This window comes from Electrophorus electricus, chromosome 5 (assembly GCF_013358815.1).
Source record: "Electrophorus electricus isolate fEleEle1 chromosome 5, fEleEle1.pri, whole genome shotgun sequence".
In the NCBI taxonomy this organism is placed as follows: Eukaryota; Metazoa; Chordata; class Actinopteri; order Gymnotiformes; family Gymnotidae; genus Electrophorus; species Electrophorus electricus.
Genome location: NC_049539.1, coordinates 23,328,904 through 23,344,176, shown reverse-complemented (window position 1 = coordinate 23,344,176; position 15,273 = coordinate 23,328,904). Strand labels below are relative to the sequence as shown.

At 44.7% G+C, this 15,273-nt stretch overlaps 1 protein-coding gene across 1 annotated transcript; it reads left to right on the top strand.

Annotated features, from left to right (window-relative positions):
• Positions 1–11,340: 11,340 nt before the first annotated feature.
• Positions 11,341–13,277, top strand: ier3 (immediate early response 3). Its single transcript, XM_027025176.2, has one exon. The coding sequence runs from the start codon at positions 12,219–12,221 to the stop codon at positions 12,819–12,821; it is 603 nt and encodes a 200-aa protein (XP_026880977.2). The 5' UTR covers positions 11,341–12,218; the 3' UTR covers positions 12,822–13,277.
• Positions 13,278–15,273: the final 1,996 nt, after the last annotated feature.

Genomic DNA, 15,273 nt, shown 5'->3' with positions numbered 1-15,273 from the left:
AGAGGGACAATATTTAACCTGCATGCTACCTCACTGTCATACACAGGCAGCCAGGTGTTGTGGTATGGGCTCAGCTGTGCATCCACAGGATCTAAAATTCAGTTTAAAATCGGTTTCTAAAATAATAAATCATCATGATATAAAACAAAAAAAAAGTATTTTGACTGAATTTGAACGCCAGCTCGATCTCTCCCTCAGGTACACAGCAGGACTTTTAAAGCCGTCGCAGATTTTAAATAGAAGGAGCATCTCACACCTCCCAGTTGATTTTTTCTGGTTTTTATGGCAAATGAAAACTTGCCCATTACACAGTAAAGGACAACGGATCGCACCCTGCAGAACTTCACGCCGAGCCGAACCGAAACGAACACACCCGCCTCGCGTTACCAAGGAGACGCCTTGGTAAACATGGAAGTACATGCTGTCGTTGTTTGTGCCGCCATTTGTGCAAATAAAGGTGATAAAAGGCTTTTTGGTGAGGTGGTGGGTGGGAAGACGGAGTCAGCACAGTATGTGCCGACATTATACAGGAACTCGAGCTCCTGGCACAACCCAATTAACCTGTCAATGCATTTTCACGCTCGAACACACGGCTGTTTTTCTTGGCTACCGCCATCCACTTTCGGTTTTCATTTCTTGCGCTCAGTTTCCATCGGCAATTGGCTGTCGGAGGGACCACTATTAGATCACTATTAGATCACACACGGAGTGCGGTGGGAAACACTGAACATGAGTTCGTGTCCCATACACATACACTACTCGATCCTCTCTCCTACCGTTAGCTCTGACTGACTCACAGTTGGTCAGACTGACCAATCGGGTTAAAACCAGGATAAAATAAGGCCAGATGCCTAAATAGTCAGACCCGATGGTTCTTAGTCAGCCTGTGCTAGGTGGTGTTTATTATTAAAGGTTGTATACAATGAGTGGGAAGACGTTCCCACTTTATCCTTTCTGGTTTAAAAACATCGCATCTTCCCAGAACCGTGAGAATGTGATGTCAGCACGTGCTATTTACATGGCTGTGACGTTAGCGCACGCAGTTAACGCTACAGTCACACCGCACTGCAGTCCAGTCACATACACACACACACACACACACACACACACACACACACACACACACACACACACACACACACACACACACACACACACAAACACACAACTACGCCAAAATGCAAGGTGGGACATTGGCATGAGTACAGTGGCTCAATTTAACCGGAGACACACCCCAGAAAGACGGACCAGGAAAGCAGAGAGGAGATCTTTGTGTGGAGTGGAGGGCTTTGTGTGGAGAGGAGATCTTTGTGTGGAGAGGAGACCTTTGTGTGGAGAGGAGATCTTTGTGATTTGAACTTTTCATTGTGCTTTCTGCCTGGAACAGTTTCAGTGACGTTACAGTGAGACCCAGGAGGCAGCAGCCTTAAAGAAAGCTGGTGGCACACAGTGCATGGACAGACCAGACAGGAGTAACAATACACGGAGACAGGGAGGGAAAGAGATCCATGCGTGCGTACGTGTGTGTGTGAGTGTGTGTGTGTGTGTTTGTGTGTGTGTGGTTATGTGAATGTATATGCTCATGTGTTTTCATACATATGTCTGTGCAAAAAGGGAAAGAAACGTTCTCTCCTAACTTCACTCCTAATCTCTCTCTTAACCTCTCCTAACCTAATCTCACTCCTAAACTCTCTCGTACTGTCTCTCCTAATCCCTCTCCTAATACCTCTCCTAATCTCTCTTCTAATCTCTCTCCTAACCTCTTTTCTAATTCCTTTGTCTAATCCCATTCTCAGGTAAGAAGAAAGTGGGAGCATGTCCTTACAAGACAGGGCCTAGCAGTACAGTGTATGATTATTGCATTTTTGTGTGTGCATGTCATGTATGTATGTCTGTGTGTGAGCGTGTGTGTGTGTGCATGTCATGTATGTATGTCTGTGTGTGAGCGTGTGTGTGTGTGCGTGCATGTGTACACACACATACACATATGCACACAGACAGATTCTTAAACCAGTGTTCCGATTTCAATGTTCTCTTTATCTTCTCAAAATGCAACATAGCATTTTGTTCAGTGAGATAAAGAAGCAGCAGTGTGCATCATAGCATGTTGTCTTGTGGACACTTTGTCTGGTGGACCAGACAACTGAGTTCAAACCTTCACAGAATACCAGAATGTTAAAAAAAACCTGGAAAAACAGAGAGACCATAGATATAAATAGACACACACACACACACACACACACACACACACACACACAGAGACAGGTGTCCAAATCCTTGTGCAGGCTTGTGTCTCCTTATTCATGCTGACAATTATTTTATTTGGTGTGACTACATTTTAGAAGCCCTGTTTATAATCCCCCTGTGAAAGCCCTATGCTGTTATGCCATTGGACCACGCTGTGCAAACCTGTCTGTAATAAAAGAAACGTATCATACATCAGATATCCTCCAGGGCCTGAGGGTTTGCCGCGCCGGTAGGCACTAAAAATAGCAGCAAGGGAAGTCTCCGAACGCCTGTGTGGTTAACGACAGTGAACGGAAGAGACGCCAACCGTCTGACTGCTGAGCTCCACTAGACATACAGGACCTTCTTGAGTTTAGGATCGGAGGTCCGCATGCGAAACGTGGAAGGAAGAGAAGGAGCCAGCCGCGTGCGTGAAGCCCATGACTACAGTCGCGGCATGCTGATCTGGGACCAGTCGTTTCGCAGAACCGGCCATGAGCTCTGTGCCATTTTGGGGGCTTTGAGGTGGAACAGGACAGCACCAGGGTTTGGAGTGAACTCTGCTTGACTCTTGGCCCGTGTTCTCCGCCCTCCAGGCCTAAGCTGCTCTAAAGGGGTGGGTGGGGTTGGTGGAGCCGGTGGAGGTAGACGTTCAAAAGAAGCATGGATGCGTGAGTTTAGATCATTTTCTCTCTCACACAGCCAACCCGATGACGGCTGTTGCTAGGAAAGGCAGCATGCTAACATACCCAAACAAAAAAACACAGAAAAACTTTGACACAGCTGGGGTTTGATAAGTTTGGTGTATAAGTTCATTCAGCAGTGTAATGCAACTCAGACCTTTATAACAACCATAAACCTTTATAACATATCTTTATGAAGAACTTTAGATGTTAACCACTATAGACCTTTATAAAAAAGAAATTCAGACCTTAAAAACAATTACATATCTTCACAAAAATCCTTTATATATATAAAACAACCTTTATAACAACTTCTGGAGACACTAGACCCTAAGGATCAAAGGCTTATTGCAATTCTGTACCTGAACACATGGCTTCAATGCTGTACCTGAACAAATCCAGAATTCCTTCAACACTACCTGAACACATGCAAAATTCCTTCAACACATTAACTCTACACATGCAGAATTTCTTCAACAAAGTAAATGATCACATGCAGAACACATGCATAATTCATACTTGTACCAAGTTAACTTGGCTTGCAGAGTGCGTATGCCATGGCACTGTGTTCTCATCCTATGCTTCTGACTCTAACCTCCCCTAACCTTAACCCTAACGATCCCCAACCCAACCCTGACTTACTAAAAAGCGCTAAAAAGCATCACTAAACTACACTAATGTGATTACACCAAAGACAACTTACAAACTTGCTCAACCACAATTACGTCAAAAGTGAAAATAATTTACAAACAACTGCAAATAAATGGTCCAGCAGCTTTTAGGGAAGTGGATCTGGAGCCCTGAGCAGTGGATCTGTGTTGTGACTGACCTGTGTGTGAGTAGGTTTATGAAACATGTTTACTGAATGCCTGAATGGAATTATAGGCATACCAAGGTGAGAGACAGGTGAGTGAAGCTCGGAGCTATGAGATCAGAAGCCATCTGGTTTTTTGCACTAAAAATAACTTTAACAACCAATCAGCAGTAGGGTGGACGGAGGCCAAGTGCTCAGGTGCCAAAGCCACGCCCACCTCAGGTGTACTTAAAGATGGAGGGATGCTGCTGAGGAGGACAGAAGACAGCAAAGAACGAAAAAGGAGTCCAGCCGGGAGAGAAGCAGAAAGAAAGAGAGAATACAAACAGGCAAGAAGAGCAGGCGGCGGAGAGAGAGAGAGAGAGAGACAGAGAGAGAGGCCAGTCTTTCATGCTTTGCGTCGACAGGAGAAAGAAGAAAAAAGCACTGGAGTGAGAGAGACAGAGAGACACGAAAGCCAGCGGAGAGCAATTCCTCATTTCCTTCGCCCTCCTGCAGAGATGCCTTCTGCTTTCTCCTCTTCCTCACCGCCTGTTATTGTTGGCCTGATCAGGACGTGTGAAGGTTGGGCGTCCTGCCCCCCCCGACAGCACGCCCGGACCCGCCCCTGCCGCGTCCTCTACCCGCCCAGAGCAAGGAAGTTCACGCCGAAGGAGGCGGCGGACCCAGCGTGCCGCTGGCTCTTCTTCCTCTCCACCCTGCTTGTCCTGCAAATCTACACAGAGGACGACCTGTGGGAGCCCCCTGGCGCCCCGCTGCAGCAAGCTCAGGACGCGCTCCTTTTGCTGGGGGAAGGGGCCAACCAGCAGCCCCTGGTAGCCACGGAGAGTGGCGCAGCTCCTTGTTGGGGATCGAATGTGTACTGCCGGCCGGCCGGATGCAGAGGGTAGGGATATCAGCAGAGTTTTCCAGAAAGGGGAAAGGGGACTCATGGACACACACACACACGTCAGTAGGGAGGTCAGTGTATGAGCAAAGACATGCTCACACTCGCTCGCACGAGCGCACGTACGCACACATGCGCGTGTACGCACGCACAGATGTGCACACAAGATGGAGTATTGGGACGGTTGGGTGCGCTGAGGCAGGATTTCCAGACAGTGCTACTATACGACCAGCACACACACCACCAGACGCAGGGGCTACGCAACTCAGCTCCATGACTGAAAAGCCCCCTTGTCTGAGCTGGACTTCCCGCACACACGCAGCTATTTCCAGGCTGCTGTGAGCAGACTCGTAACCCGATACACACGGGTGCTTGCGTCACACCCCAGCCAGGAGAGGAGAAAGTGCAGCGATGAATCACAGCCACCTTAAACATTACCCACATACCCGGAGGACTCTCCCCGTCGCTCAGACGCTGTCCGTGTGTACACACCTCAGTGCTTGTCTGGGGATGGTCGCGTATTTGTGTGTGTGTGTGTGTGTGTGTGTGTGTCTGTGTGTGTGTGTGTGTGTGAGTGTGTGTGTGTAAGAGATCCTGCCACAGCCTGTGTGGAAGCTTCCTGACATGTATATAACTGTATACACATTTTGATTTTATTAAAATCTGTACAATAAACTTTTTTACGATTACATTTAAATGTTTTGTGTGACATATTCTTTGTAAAACTGGTCTCATACACACACACACACACACACACACTGTATTGTTCATAAAGACTTCTAATCCTTCTTCTAAGGCTCCCAATCCCAACTGAGCTGCAAGTTGTGAATGTTTTGAAATAAAACCCAAACTCTGGTAAAATGATCACACAAAGCAGGATGATTTTGAAGAACATGTCTGGTAAACCTCTTGAGACACATGATGAGTTGTTTGATGGTGCTATGACAGTAGGCAGTTCTTCTGACATTCCTTTAATTTGTATGATTATCCAACATAGCAAAGGTGTGCATTTCTGTGAAAAAAGTACTCAGTACAGTGAAATAAAAAGGAAATTAGAGGAATTAATTTCTAGCGTCTTGGTCTTTTCAGCGACGTAGTGTATTTGGTGACATTTTAAGTTTAGTAGAGAGTATGTAAATGTCATTTTGGGATTTCTGAGCAAGCTTTTGTGTATGTGTTTGTGTCCGTGTGTGTGTGTGTGTGTGTGTGTGTGTGTGTGTGTGTGTGTGTGTGTGTGTGTGTGTGTGTGTGTGTGCGTGCACACGCGCGTGTGTGTCTGGGAGGCCAAGCTTTATTGTAACCATTTGACCATACATGGAGCTCCAGTACATGTTTCCAGACAATGATTCAGACTGAACACATATACACACTCGCTAAGTATGATTCCTATAAGCTTGTAAATTTCCAGGTCTGATTTTTGAAGTTCATTCCCAGGATGTCAGTACTTACTAACAATGTGTTAAATGTCAAATTTTTTGTGAAATGCCCCCCCCCCCCCACACACACACACATTGTTGTGAATACCTAACTGAAGGTATCAGTGTGGTCTTGATTGGGCCCTCAGCAGGTATTCTCTCAGAGCAGAGCTCGCTAGTATGTGACAGGTGTATGTGGTGTGCGTGTGAGACATCGCACAGGCTTCGCGTCGTGGTTGCTTGTTTAGCGGAACACCTCTGTAGCTTAAGGAGCTAACAGAGGAGCAACTCCTAAACCTGTCACCTGCAACCTGGACCGTGAAGTGATTATTCATGAGGTCATAATCTTTGACCTACATGTCATAATGCTCACTGACACGGTAACATGTTTCTCAACAAAAAGACAGCAAAAATGTAATTATCATAAGTCAACATGCATGCACAAGCATGGCCATAGAGACACACCCGCACACCACAACATGGAGAACACCTGTACCATTTGCCTTGCGTCACAGCAGGCAAACAAGACACCTACCTCTAGTACTCCTAGAATTACAGTTTGTGTGTGTGTGTGTGTGTGTGTGTGTGTGTGTGTGTGTGTGTGTGTGTGTGTGTGTGTGTGTGTGTGTGTGTGTGTATGTACAGGAGTGTTCGCTCTCTCATAGGCACCAAACAAGTGTGGCATTATTAAGTAGGAAGCCTCCTGCACCATGGAGACCATACTTAGACTTCTAGGAAAGTGTATTTGGCACAGGGGCACTGGGATGATACATCCCAGGTGAAAGAATTCAGAAAGTAAGCTTTTGTCAGATGCTGTTACTGCTCTCTTAATAATATGTATTATAATACCCCTCTATAACCCCCTATAACTCTTTACTCAGTCTTTACCCAGTTTTCACTTAGTCTTTACCCAGATTTTACTCAGTCTTTACTCAGTTTTCACTTAGTCTTTACTCAGTCTTTACTCAGTTTTCACTCAGTCTTTTCTCAGTCTTTACTCAGTCTTTACTCAGTCTTTACCCAGCACTAAGCTTCCAGTCTGTCCTGTGCAATGTTTACACTACCTCTGTTTCCTAGAATGCACAGAATTTCCCCCCAAGAGCTGGTGGCAGGATTGTTCAAAACAGTTTTTAAGAGTGACCTACAGTGTTTCAAGAAAATCAAGTTTAGATAAATTGTTATGAAAAGTGACTCTTGAGAGATCAGCTAGTCAGAAAATGTGAACTAGCTCAGTAATTTCACCAGTGAGAGTGCTCAAATAAATGTTAACTCATCCAGTAATGTCTTCAGTGAGACTGCTGAGGGGTTGTCTAGTACAGCGATGTTATCACTGAGATGTTCAAACAGTGATTTTTATCATTATGTGTAGTTTGGTTGTAACCTGTTACCAGTTGTGAAAAAAACAGAACATTTAAATTTAAATGAAAGAACGGATAAAGAAAATTCTGCTTCTGGGAAACATCTTAAGTAGCAGTTTTTTCTATTGAACTATCTTCTAAGTAATGTCTTGGTTCTTAGTACTGTGTAATTATTCAGTATAAAAACAGCATCGATCTGCACTGGAACCCACATTTGTTAGACACTTTTCTTCTGTGTTTATGATAGTTTGGGTCCAGACTAAAATGGCAAAACAACTCTAGAAAGTGAGAGATACCACAAACAGAAGGGGTTAGTACCTAACTGTACCTGATCAGAATGTAAGTGAGCAAAAGATATACTCTGCTATAATCTGAAGAAATGAGTGTAAGTAAACAAAATATTATTAAGTATTGAGACTTCAAAATACAGAAAAACAGTCCACAGTATCAAAAGGACAAAGTAATGTGATCAACAGAGGTCAATTAACTGCAGCTGTCTAGACACCAGCAATCTATATTGGGTCTAATGCATGAAACGTACTAATGTAAGATAATGCAAGGACTTGTTTGGCAAAAGACCTTCGGGTATATTTAAACAATGCTTCATTTTTGCAACTTATTTCATAGGTTTCCATGAGTAAATTCTGTTTCATTTTTAGACAGTTGTCTGAGACAAAAACAATTCAAATTCCATCTGGGTGTCGAACACTTGGAGCAGAGTGACCTTGACTTCATCATTAATGTGTGTGTGATTTTTTTAGACTCTGTAAGGTTGTGCTATATTTAGCCAAGTGAAATGCATTAGCTTTTGTGTTTTACAAAGTATGTATGTGGGTGTGTTTGCACACGTGAGTGTGTGTGGATGTGTTTAAGTGAGTGCGTGTGTGGATATGTTTAGGTGAGTGTGCACGTCGGTGTGTTTGTATATGTGTAAGTGTGAGAAAAGTAAATTTAGAATGTATTAAACCCAGGGGAGTAACAACATCAAAGCAAACAAGAATCCTGTACCTTGTAAGACTTTTAGAATCTAAGCCCTCTTAACAAAATGCATTAGCGTTGCGCTACAGTGACGCTGAGCCTGTCTTTCATCTGGCTCTGGCCACACCCTCACTGACGACTGTTGTGTTTTCTACAAAGGTCAAGCTTCGTAATCACCCCTTAGAAAATGCTCCAGATTCTAAATCCGCCTTCATGAAGGCAATGCTAATACCTCAAAGAGCTATTTTAAGATTCAGCAACTATTTCTGACCCTCTTTCCTTTCTCACCTGTGCTCTGCTCTGATTGGAGCCGCACCTTTGCCCTGTGCTCCGCTGTGATCGGACAGATGTTTCTGCAGGCTTCACCTCTGCTCGGTGTAGAACATTCTAAAATTTTAAAAAGCAAGGAACTATTCAATTCCTCTCAAATAATTCCAGAATATTCTACATGCTTGTTCATTAGGAGAAAAGTAATATAGTAAAAGTAATATATTTTTAAGAATTTTCATCCAAAGACCTATTGCAATATTGACTCCCTGTCTTCTGTTAAGAAAGTTATCTTTGAAGCAGTTTTAATGGCTCTGTTTCTGAGGGTTTGGTCGAGCTGGTATTATATCAGCAAGAAAAGGTTTTTTTCTTTCACTTTTCATGCTGTAGCTGTGTTGTGCGTAACAGGGTTTTGGTAGTCCTGCCTTCTGTATGATGAAGTTCATTTTTGGTGTGATAAGTTGCACGTAGTCATAGATGAAAGAGACTCTTGTATGGAAACAATTCTCAAACGCTGATCTACTTCCCAGCAGCGATACAGCCACCTGTGAATGCATCTAACTCAACAGCTGCTCAACTCAGCCAGAGAACTGCTCCTCAGAACCAGAACAAGACTCAAACCAGGAAGCAGAACAAGACCCAGACCAGACCCAGACCAGAACCAGACCAGGAACCAGACCAGGAACTAGAACAAGACCCAGACCCAGACCAGGGATAAAAACAAGAAAAGAACAAGAATAAGAACAAGAACAAGAACCGATTCCACCGTGGTCCTGGACTCCACTGGATCCAGATTGAGTGGCGCTCCAAACGCTCCAGTCACGGACCTCCCCACTAGCTGGGATTTCTAAGATTCTTCTGTCTCCGGAGCCTCCACCAAGAATTCTACAAACCCTGTTGGGAATTCTAGAGTTCTAGGCCGGGGTTCTAGAATTCTCAGCCAGGGTTTTTGAGACATGCTGGAGCTGAGACTGCTTTAGTCGGTCCTCGATGCTGCACACGTGCTGAGCTGAGCTGCCCACAATACCACACGGTGCTGGTGCAGTAAAACCTTCCCGCCTGTAACCATGGACACCTGGTCAGGAACACAGTCCCTGTGCTGCACTCCAAGCATGTGGGCCTGGAATGCTGTTGTCATGGAATCAGCATTAGCATGTGCCCTGGACTGCCACATGCATTCTTCCCACGGCACATTGCATTCATTCCTGCCAGGTTTTGTCAGCCTGTCAGTGTGCAGAGCTGTTAACGCCATCGCCGTGACATGTAGCTCAGGTATCACTGTTAGTGCTGCCTGTTAGCAATGCAGTGCTAACAGCAGACAGCGCTAACAGGCAGCGCTAACAGCAGACAGCGCCTTCAGGCAGCGCTAACAGCAGACAGCGCTCACAGGCAGCGCTAACAGCAGACAGTGTTAACAGGCAGCGCTAACAGCAGACAGCGCTAACAGGCAGCGCTAACAGCAGACAGCGCTCACAGGCAGCGCTAACAGCAGACAGCGCTCACAGGCAGCGCTAACAGCAGACAGCGCTAACAGGCAGCGCTAACAGCAGACAGCGCTCACAGGCAGCGCTAACAGCAGACAGCGTTAACAGGCAGCGCTAATGGCTGAGGCAATCCTGAGCCATCCATTGCCAAGCTCACACCTAGGTGCAGCGGCACTGCAGCCAATCCCTCTGCCACACAATGAGTGTGTGTGTGTATCTTAACAAGGTGACACATGGCATATACATCCAAGCTATTCCCAATGGTAATATCACCACCTTGTGGCTTCTGAGGGCGGGGCTTAGGGCCACAACATGAGCATTCCACGAGCCATAGTCATCATCCTGGAGATCAACGATCAACGGGTCAGAAACGCAGATGCCTCGCGGCTGATTGCCTGATACCACGGTGCACACTCATGGAACTGGTGGCTGGGCCACCCATGTGTGCACCTGCAGCTATGACACGGTTGGACAGGGAAGTGTTGCCGTGGGAATAGGGACAACCTTGTAGCAGAACCTCTCTGAATGGACTGTATAGCTTAGGCTGGGACTGGGATACACCCAGCTTTTATTGGGCACTGGTATTCACCATCCAGCACACACACACACTCACACACATACACTCAGACACATACACTCACACACACACACACACACGATCACATTCAAACTCTGAAACCCTCCACGTGACAGAGCCCACATTTCCACAGGCATGCCTCAACACGCCCTGAAAACTGAAAACCAAAAAGCTGCTGTTGAGAGAGAGACAGAGAGACATACAGAGAGAGACAGAGAGAAACAGAGAGACAGACATACAGAGAGAGAGACAGAGAGACAGACATACAGAGTCAGAGAGAAACAGAGACAGACATACAGAGAGAGAGAGAGAGAGAGAGAGAGAGAGAGACAGACATACAGAGAGAGAAAGACATACAGAGATTCAGAGAGAAACAGAGAGACAGACATACAGAGAGAGACAGATATACCGGGAGAGACAGACAGAGAGAGCCAGGGAGACAGATGCAGAGAGAGACATACAAAGAGAGTCAGGGAGACAGATACAGAGAGAGACATACAGAGAGAGTCAGGGAGACAGATGCAGAGAGAGACATACAGAGAGACAGAGAGACAGATGCAGAGAGAGCCAGCTCTTATCTTTGTTACATTATGTTTATTATAGCGCACCATTTAACATTTTACCATAGTTCTTCTCTGTAAAGCCCCTACAAATAAGTGAACATGTAGACAAGACATTCAAAAATGTAACGTATGATATAAAGGCACACAATGGGCACACAGCCACCATCTCAGGCCCTGAATGAACAGGTTCCCATTTGTGTGTCAAAGCAATAGTGATTTGACAAAATAAAAGCTTTGTCTTTTCTAATGTTTATATTGTGAATCAAGTTCAACATGTAACAGATCTTTGTTGTTGTGTTTATTGTAATTAATGTGTAATTAACTGAATACAACCTTTTAAAGTATTATTTTTAAACAACTTTTATTACACTTGTTACCAACACTTTATCTCCTGCAAAATGTCTAATGCGTTCTTGCATGCTGAATCTAAATGTTTTGCGAATTTCTCGTTTTTCTTTCTTTTTTTCAGTATAACCATTTATCATTATATATATTATGGAAAAGTCTTATCAAACAAGTCTCTACATTGGCAGATTACTGATGGACATTAAAGATGGATGTTCCTGAGGACAAATATAACCGAAAATCATACACATTTACAAGGAGATTTGTACATTTTAATTTTATGTGATATTTATGAATAAGTAATGTATAAGTAATGTCCTCGATCACTTAAAGAAACATTCCTGAAAGTGCAATAGCATGTTATCGAATGTAAACAAGGAATTTTTTTCTCATCGTGAATCTCTCCAAGTAAAATGATTTCCACGGACTTCACCGGCTTAAGCAACGAGAGGGTTGTATCATGCAAGGAGTGACTTTGGTGTGGGCGTCGGCAAACAGCGCGGCGTAGGCTGCGCCTCACTATATAAGACTCCCAGAGCTCAGCTCGAGAGGCACGAGTCACGGACTTAGCGCGATCCTGGCAATACTCTATACCCGCGCAAGTACCAGAGCCACGCTGACCATGCACACGCAATCCAGCACGCTGAGTCTGTCGTTACCGACAAGCGGCTTCGGTGCGTTTGGCTACAGACCGATGCCGCGGAGGAGAACGGAACCGGAGGTTTTCACGTTCGACCACATCTCGGTGCAAGCTGCTCGGCGTGCGGCGCCCGTCCGCCCGCGCAAAAGAGTCACCCGAGTCATGTACCCGTCCAATGTTCGCAAGTACCTGCCACCGGTCGAGAAGAGTCCCGCCAAGAGGTGGCTGCTCGCGCTGTGCCTGGTGGTCTTCATGCAGATCTACTCGGAGGAGGGATCCGTGGACGCGCAGGGCGTGACGGATGCTCTCGCGGAGCTGCCCGGCGAGGACGCGCCTTTTACTCTCTACAACGTCCTCCCGTTCCAGTCGGCGGAAGACCACGCGAGGCAGATGACCGGCTGCCGCGAGGACGCAGCGCCGGCTGCAGGCTGCGCCGAGAAGCCGTGGAGCCTGTGGCTGAACGCCACGTGCCCGAGCTCGAGCTGGGAGGGAGACGTGAGGGCCATGCGTCAGCAGAGCAGGAGGAACGGCTACGTCGTGGCGCTCCTGTACCCTGTGTACCACACGCTGGGCAGCGAGCAGTGAAACGCAGATGGGAGAATGCCCGCGTGAGACACGTGGAAGATGACGAAGAGAGGGGGGTCTCCGGGGTCTCCAAGATCTCCGAGAAGAAGGACAGAGCTGTACGGAGTGGTGGAACTCAAGCTTATGAGACATTTGAAGGACTAAACTTGAAGCACTGGAATGAAACTTGAATGGCTGATTGTTGTTTACTTGAAGTGTTGTTTTGATTTGAATGGAGAAATGTAAGCCTGCCACAAGTAACTCACTGCATGACTGCCACGACTGTGTGATTGTCACTTTGATGATTTGAGTAACAGAACTCTACCACTCTAAATGATACTTGAACTTTGACCTTTTTCACTAGATGAGTTTGATGAAGAAATGTTATATAATGTAAATGTTTATTTAATTCTATTTATTTAATATTTTATGTTTTATTTATTTGAAAGTGTCTTAAGAAAATAAATATATGAAATGTATCTGGTATCTTTCTGCCTTTTTCTAGTATTGCTGTGTGGGGGGATTTTCTGTGTTAATTTAGTTAATGAACACAGTTAAAGTGTAAAACGGGGCAGTAGTGGTACTGGACTAGTAATCAGAAGGTTGCTGGTTCAATCCCCACCACTGCCAAGTTTCCCACTGTTGGGACCCTGACCAAGACCCTTAAACCTCAGTTGCTCAAAGTTGTACTCAGCCATGATTGTAAGTCGCTTTGGATAAAAGCATCAGGTAAATGAAACAAATATTGACATAAGTAAAAGTCAATAAAGAAAAGTCATGTAGAGAATAAAATATCTTAAGACCAAGGGAGAGATGCACATGCAGCCATCAGCATCAAGCAGATGGTTAGAAAACCCTGCAGACGCATCTCTCCCTCCTAACGTACCAGCACAGGGGAAACATCACAGCCTGACCCTGTAGCCTTAGCTAGACTACATTTAACAATGAGACACAGAATACAGACACAAATATAGATGTTACACAGCTGTAAGGATTACAGTATATAATAGTTCAGAATGTTTGGGAATCATATTTCATTTTTATAGTGTGGGAGGTCAGACCCTTCTAACCTCTCTCTGTTCTGTTCACATTCAGGCGGGATGTCTACTCCATTGTAATGCCCCCATTTGGCAGGAAGAGACGGTATCTTGTATCTGATGAATCAACATCAGCTGTTTACACTATATGAGGCCCCATTTCTCATCTATCCATAACACCTCCAAGTAGAACACAGTCAGGCCAACCACAGAACAGTAGAGACCACTACAGTATTTCTCTAAATACTGCTGCCCTAGATACTGCTGTTCTATCTGTTGGCTTGAAAATAAATAATTTTTCTTCATTAATCTACATGTTACTAGTGTTTACTGCAAAGTTCCTGAGTTAACAAAGGTTAACAAAAAAGTGGTTAAAAATGATATGAATATTTCTTAAATATGTTTATATCAGTAAGTAAAATTTAAAAAAAACCCGTCAAGTTATTCATGCAGGCTTCTTTACATATTCTCGACAGTGAGACAGAGTGCTGCAGTGTGTGCAGTGTATTCCCTGATATTAAACACATTTAAAGTGATCTGATCTGTCACAGTTCCACATGCCAGCTGGCCTTGGTAAGCAAGGATTTTGTAACAGACATTTGAGAACATTATCCTGTCTCTTTATCTGTGTGCACTGACAAATGATGATTCAGATAAAAGCAGCACTCTTTATGACATCTAAAACCTGTAACTGAGTTAACAGAGAGTCTGTCTGGGTCACTGGGAGTCACAGAGAGACTTGTGCTTGACATTGTTATTGAAATGACTCTGTGTTATTGGAAACTGTGTTACTGGAGACTGTGCGTTAGTGGACACTGTGTGTATTATTGGTCACTGTGTGCATTAATGGAGATTGTGTGTGTTAATGGAGTCTGTGTGTGTATTAATGGTTACTGTGTGCATTAATGGAGATTGTGTGTGTTAATGGAGACTCTGTGTGTGTTAATGGAGACAGTGTGAGCTATTAAAGAGACTGTGTGTTAATGGAGACAGTGTGAGCTATTAAAGAGACTCTGTGTGTTAATAGAGACTTTTTTATTCTTTTCATTTCTTTCATATCACTACACAATATGATACATTCTCAAGTATCTGTGCTGTAATTGTGGAAGTACATGCAGCCAGAGCAGATGCGCCCTTATGTGTGCAATCAGCTTTATGTAACAACTTCCTTGAGCATGTTGCATTTTCTGAATAATTGCTATAACTATGAAATTTCCCATATGTGTGTGTGTGAGTGTGTGTGTGTGGGTGTGGGTGTGTGTGTAAGTGTGTGTGTGTGTGTGTGTGTATGTGTGTGTGTGTGTGTGTGTGTGTGTGGGTGTGTGGGTGTGTGTGCGTGAGTGTGTATGTGTGTGTGTACACGCAGACATTGTGGCATATATCCACAGAGGAAATAACATTTATGCTGCAATCTCCCATTTACACACACACACACA

Coding starts and splice junctions, on each gene's coding strand:
- ier3 (XM_027025176.2), top strand. CDS start 12,219: ATGCACACGCAATCCAGCACGCTGAGTCTGTCGTTACCGACAAGCGGC.